Here is a 6,630-nt window from a genome sequence, read left to right on the forward strand (position 1 = left end):
TCCTATGGCCTGTAGGTTTTCAGGCCACCTACTGGTTCCCAGCTTCCTGATGTTGGGTAGTAGCCAAATCATCAAAAGTTATCGTTGCCCTTGTGAAGCCCAGAAAGATGATTACGGGTTCCTGCCCCCTCCGCCTCCCGCTGTGATCAGGTTACCTGAGTGGAGGCTGGGTTGTGGAGATGTGAGGGAATGCAGGGTGGAAGACTTTCTAACAGAACAAATTGAATGGTAAAGGACAGAGACGGGGTACACAGAGATACAATATTTATACAAAATAATTTATTTTGAAATGTACTATTCATAATGGCTGAGGACAGCTGGCAAGTTCCCGCTGTGGCATGGGCAGGGGGTGACCTGCCTCTTCACTCTCAATCTTGGATAACCAGCTGCTCAGCACCCCCAGCAATGTCTTAGGAAAGGAAGGATGGCAAACTCCTGCCATTTTGCCAGTTCCGTGTGTTCAGGGAGGCTAGACATCTGACCAGACGTCCCCAGGGTTCCTTTCCTCATCTGTATGACAGGATCCCAGGGCAGTCTCTCGAGCCTTTAGAAGCCTTTAGATGTTCTTGGAGGCTTTGAGGACTCTTTTTGTCCTCGTTGGCATCTAGTCCTGGAGAGTGAGGGACATGTACGTGTCCTATATGGGGTTCTGGGGGACCAACTAACTTCAAAAGCTGCTGTGTTCCTGACCTCAGTGTATTAGAGACCTAGCCATGGAGTTTTTGGAATAGCTGGCCTGGCCCAAGTGGTGACCCTAGTTGTTGGCTAAGAGCCCAAGGGAGAGGGCATCGGTGGTGGCAGCGATGGTGACAGTGGCTGCAGGTGGCCGGCTAGTGCAATGCAGATTTCCAGTTTTGAGTGCACAGTGCACAGGCCAGAGTACCACACAAAACAGCACCAGCAACAGCACAGACACCAGCCCTATACGACGCCATTCCCTACAGCGTGCCCAACAGCGGGCCAGACAGCCTGGGTTGGGTGCAGGGTCTTGGACAGGTACAGGTACGGTGGGCTCAGCTGGTTTGCTCAGGCCTACATCCACACATACAAAGTCACTGGCCTCTTGGCCAGAAGCAGTGGGCGAGGGGCGGCAACACAGTTTGGTGCCCTCCAGCCACACAGGCTCCTCTCTCTGTAGGTGCACCGGCATCTTGGCCTGTAGCTGACGACTGGTGCGCAGTGCAGGAGCCCCAGCAGCGGGCACAGTTGTGGGCTGCCGGCAGAACGGGCAGGGCACGGCTTCTCTGCCAGGACGGCCTGCAGGCTGGGCCGCTGCCAGCCTAGCCAAGCACTCAAGACAGAAGACATGAGTGCAGGAAAGCTCTTTGGGCGTCTTGAAGATGTTGTCGTAGCCTGAGAAGCAGATGGAACATTCCAATGGGGAGGCCACCTTCACTGAGCCAGGAGTACTGGGGGACTTGGGGCTGCCACTTGAGCCAGGGGACCTGGGCACTGTGGCTGAGGAGCTGTTCTGGCGGTAGGGTGGCATAGCTGTGCGCCATATCCTCTGGACTGATGACATGATTCTGAACTGTGGAACAGAGACGGAACATTACAAACTGCCCTTTTCCTGAAGAGCCAGCTTGTCATACCTCCTCTTTCCCCCAAAGACGCCAATGAAGGACACTATCCACCTGTAGGTGCCCCCAAAATTCTACCCATGTCCAAACTGTAACCTCTCCTCTTCTATTCACTACAAGGTCAAGAGTACCCCAGGCATGGACTGTCCAGACAGATTTCAAGAATAGAGGCCAGGCGCTAAGGGTTGTCAACACTGATGGCTGGACACCTGTTGCCCATCCTTCTCCATGCTAATAATGAGAGTGGCCCACTGCAGCTACTATTTTTGTCTATGCTCTCCAAGGCTGAACTCATGCCATAGAATAATCATAACAGCTCCTCCATTTGGAGAAGACAGATTCAAGGTGGAGTGACTTAACTAGGGTCTTCTGGCCCAGCCCACTGAAAGCTGGGTCCTGACAGGCTCATGAGCTACCTGTGGCTCTGGATCAGGTGGGAGGGCAGCTGGGCCCATAAAGCTCCAAGAAATAGGGAGGGCTTTAGTAGGGGCCTACGAAGCCTTTGAACAGCTGCAGCCTGGAATCTGGGGCCAGCTTGGTCAGTAGGGAGAAGGACAAGTGTCAGAAGTCAGCGATTAAAATGCTCCATAACCAGTGCCCAGAACTCCTCTGCCCTGTTCTGCCAGAATTGATCATACCACTGCCTGTCAAGGAGAAGGTGGGACGAAGAGGATCCAGGCCTTCTCTTTTTGACAGCTCACCTCCCTTCTCTGAGAGGAATCCTAGAAATACACTGACCACTTAGTACTGATGGCTTACCACCACCACCCCTCTCCCAGTCAGGAATATCCCTGAGGAACCACAGGCATTCTGACCAGATTAGAATATTCACCACAAAACCCTGAACCTTATATCCCATGGAGCCCAGCAGCTACAACAGAGATGACCCATCTCCCTGCCTCACTCGTCAGCCCCAAGTAGGTGAGTTAGCAGAATGGCTTAGGGATTGCTGAACCATCACCGGGTCTGTGAATCATCTGACATCACTGTGACATCACGAGAGCCCCAACCTTCTCGCATGAGATGTCACCATTTCCTGGAAGCAGCAGTGGTCTTGGCAAGGTCTAACAGAGACCTGGATTTCTCCTCCCCTGACCTGCCCTGCTCACAGGACTGGTTCCTTGTCACCAGGCCTCACCTTCCATGAAGGGGCCTCACCCTGAGACTGCATAGGTGAAAGGTCAGGACAGGCTAAGCTTGCCTTACCTGGTAGCCTGGGGTCAGCAGTTCCTAGGCATGATCCTCTCCACCGGTCACAGCAGAGCTCTGTGTCTCTGGGCTGACCAGCTCTAGTAGAGCTTATTTCCCGTCCTTCAGGTCTGACTCAGCCTCTGCTCCACCTGGCAGGTGTTCCTTCACAGGCTAGCAGTGGAAAGCCTCCCGGTGGCACCGGTCTGGCCGGCACACCTCTTCTGTGTGTAGTGGGAGTGGAGGTATGATGCCCGTGTTCATCCAGGAGGTGGCTGACTGAGACAGGTGTGAATTCTCAGGCCATGAGTTTTGAAGCAGGTGTATTTATACCTTCCAGGACATGGTGGCTGGGGGTGTGGCCCTGAACATCAGCGATTGGCTGTTCTCTTCCCTGGCTGACTCAGATGGGTGGGGAACCAGAGGAAGGGTGAAAGCCAGGATAGGTCTAGGATCAGCATGGGCCTCTTGCCTTAGGATTCCACACTAAGAGTAGATGCTTAGGTACTCAAACCCCTCCACTCTGGAAAGCAAGTGTGCCCACCTGATCCCAGAGTGTGCTCAGCAGGGACCCCTCACTGAGTCTAGCACACTTTCAAATATAGCCCAGTTTGTCCCCTTCTGCCCCATCTCTGTGCCCCGCAATGTCCTGTTCTTTCTTCTTCCATCTTACCTATATTCTTACAATTGCTTCATGCAAGGCCCCCATCTGCTGCTGCTTCAGCACCCTGCTGTCTTTGGGGGAACTCCCTGATCTGAAGTCCGGGAAGCAGGGGTGCAAGGTCAGTGCTAGGCAGGCCTGGACAACAGCCTAGATATTGGGGTCAGTTAAGAACATTAGGGACCCAGGCTAGTCACAATAGTGTGGGAACCTGCTTGGGTACCATTTGTTCTACACCCAGGAAGGAAGCCCCTAGTCTTCAGCTGTGCTTGAAAGGATGGGGTCTCAAGAAGTTTTGACCAGGTGAATAGAAGAAAATGTTGGTCTAAAGGGCTGGTAGCATCTAAGGTTGGGGCAGGGAGTTTCACACTTGAATGGGATGGGATGGGGAGTGTGGGCAGTAGCACAGGCAACCTCTGGTCTACTCCAGGCCTATTGGGCCGAGATATCCTTGTTGACCAGACTCAATAACCCCAGTGGACTTTTCCTCACTCACTTTGGTCAGTCCAAGTTCTTCCCTACCCCTGAGGTTTAGTCGTATTCTGGCACAGTGAATTGTAGGGTCCTGAGATGGGAGCTCACACACAGGCCTGTGGAGGAGGGTATGATGCTAGGAGGACCTCATCTTGGTAGGAGGATGGCCTTAGGTACTCAACTATCTACAGGTACCCAATGACCACACAATGGTTCAGATCTCTGGAAACTGCCACAGTTTTGTTCCTAAATGTCTATGCTCAAGGCCAACTTTCAAGGGAGCTAAGATATGCGTGACTGTGGGAACCTGTGGACAATGTCCTATCAGAAAAGAGGACCTGAGCTCTGAAAGGACAGAGGGTCCCCTGCCTAATTCCACAAGTACTAGGAACCTAATTCCATGAATACTAAGAACCTAAAATGGGGCTCAGGGAAGTAAGGGATTGAGGGAGAATGGAGGCCTAGAGGGAAGATGGGTAGGTATCTAAAGATCTAAAGAGGAAGTTAGAGTCTTTGGGGGGGGGGTGTCTAGGATTGTAGAGGGTATGAGGTGCTGAGGACAGAATGCTGCCCAAGGTCCAGCCCAAGTGATCTGTGTAGAGTATGACTCTCTGTCACATGATGCCTCTAGGAAGCTGGAGTCCCAGATGTTCTAGGAACGATCTTCAGAGGGCTCCTGGGAATATCCAAGCTCTGAGATCACCAAGGCTACCCAGTGAACAGTCAATATCCTGAGGCAAATGTACTGTGAGGCCTTAGGAATCTATCAGGCCTCTCACAGCCCTGGCCTTCTTCCAGGCCTGACCTCAAGGGGAGTCAACTTCCAGCTTGCAGAAGGACCAGGAATTGGAGGAGCAAAGACCAGTATAGGAAGAGCTCAGAGTACATTGTCTAGGGCAGTAAGTGGGGTCCATCTTGACCCTATCCTAAGTAGCAGGAAAGTGAAATTGCCAAGCAAGTGAATGTGTGGATGTGGATGTGCATGTCAACATAGTATACCATTGAGCACAGGTATTCATTTGTGTTAGCATGTGTCCACAAGGCCAACTTTCTTTCTTATTGCCTCACTATGGCCCTAGAGCCCTAGGGGCTCTGACTGTGAGCCTCTACCCTTGTATCAAAGTGGTCATACCCTCTCAGTAATAACCTCACACTTACCCCAACTCTAGTTCTCACTACCAAGGCTATGGACCTGGCTACAAGTCCATGATGGTGCACTGTTGGGAGACAAGGTATGGCAAGTGCATGAGGTTATTTAGGACTAAGACTTCTTAGCTTTCAGACTAAGACCCAACACTCATCTATGTCTTCCCACCTGGTGCTGGTCATCTCTGACCATTCTACTATCCCCAATGGACATGAAAGGTTGGATGCACATTCTCATTTGGTACTGGTTGCCCTGTGGCCAGAATTTCTCCTAAGGCACCAGCTCCTAGCTGAATACAAACTAGTTTCCCACAATGGGTGCTGTGATGGAACAGGTAGACTTCAGGGTAGAAGGTGCCCCTGGATGTGGGCCCCACTCCTTTCAGACAGTTTCTCCATGTAACAGCTCTGGCTGTCATGGAACTCACTCTGTAGATCAGGCTGGCCTCAAACTCAGAGATCTGCCTGTCTCTACTTCCCAGTGCCGGGATTAAAATACAGAGTATAAGCCACTACACCTACTATTTTACGCCATCTTTTGGGGCTGAATGTAGACCTGGTCTCATACTGTCGGGACATAAGGTGGCCTAACCAAAAGTATCCTTCTGCACCCAGCAGTGAGGACGAGGTCTCCAGCCCTATATGAAAGCTTGTTTAGGACTGATGGGTTTGTTCTGTGAAAGCTCTTCCTGTGCTCATGACCGAGCAGCCCCAATCCCTGTCCTATCACTCTTATGGCCTCTGGTCTGGCCCTCCTCCTAAGGCTGTTGATCCTTTTTCTGCCCCACCCATCCTCAATGGGCTGGCTTTGGAACACTTCCAGCACTGCCCAATAATAACCAGTGAGTGCACAAAGGAATGAAGGTGTGGGGACCAGAAAGTGGAGGGATAGGGGATGGGTGGCACACGGAGGTGGCTGGAATAATCTGGAGTTTCCACTTTCGCTTTTCATTAGAAATCATCTGGGGAACCATAAACCTTAGGGTGCTTCATGCTGGCTACAGCACCCAATGCTGCTGTAGGCCAAAGGGTGTCAAGCTGCTGAACATAAGGATGCTGGGTCAGATTCCGTCCTGTAGCTCATACGACTCCACACTGTTCCCAGGGCCAGGGCATTGGTCTCAGAACAAAGGAGCTGGGCCTGGAAACCTCATCTTAGCCTCTAGCTTCTTACTGCCCAGCACTTTCTGAAATATGGCCAAGGGCAGAGGGGATGCTCTTTGGATGCCACAGGCACGAAACTCACTTGAAGTCTGAACAGACGTCTCTTTAGTCAGTGCATAGGGAGATCAACAGAAGTTACAAAGCAAAGGGCAGTGTCTTAGTGAGTGTTCTATTGCTGTGAAGAGACATCATTACCTCAGCAACTCTTATAAAACACAGTATTTAATTGGGGCTTGTTTACTGTCTTAGAGTCTAGTCCACTATCAGCATGGCAGGAAGCATGGTGGCACACAGGCAGACGTGCTGCTGGAAGAGGAGCTCAGAGTCCCACATCCAAACCCATGGGCAGCAAGAAAAGAAGGCCAGTGGGCCTGGCTTGAGCTTTTGAGAGCCCAGTGCCCACCCCCGGAGACACAC

At 51.7% G+C, this 6,630-nt stretch overlaps 2 protein-coding genes across 2 annotated transcripts in view; both read right to left on the bottom strand.

Moving 5' to 3' along the window:
• The window catches only part of LOC116891772 (ubiquitin-conjugating enzyme E2 R2), a 618,378-nt gene that overhangs the window by 153,927 nt on the left and 457,821 nt on the right, over positions 1-6,630 (bottom strand). The gene's annotated exons all lie outside the window — the stretch shown is intronic.
• Rnf223 (ring finger protein 223) lies at positions 258-1,975 on the bottom strand. The gene has a single exon (XM_032892926.1). The coding sequence runs from the start codon at positions 1,520-1,522 to the stop codon at positions 755-757; it is 768 nt and encodes a 255-aa protein (XP_032748817.1). The 5' UTR covers positions 1,523-1,975; the 3' UTR covers positions 258-754.

The sequence above is a fragment of the Rattus rattus genome, chromosome 1, assembly GCF_011064425.1.
Source record: "Rattus rattus isolate New Zealand chromosome 1, Rrattus_CSIRO_v1, whole genome shotgun sequence".
In the NCBI taxonomy this organism is placed as follows: domain Eukaryota; kingdom Metazoa; phylum Chordata; class Mammalia; order Rodentia; family Muridae; genus Rattus; species Rattus rattus.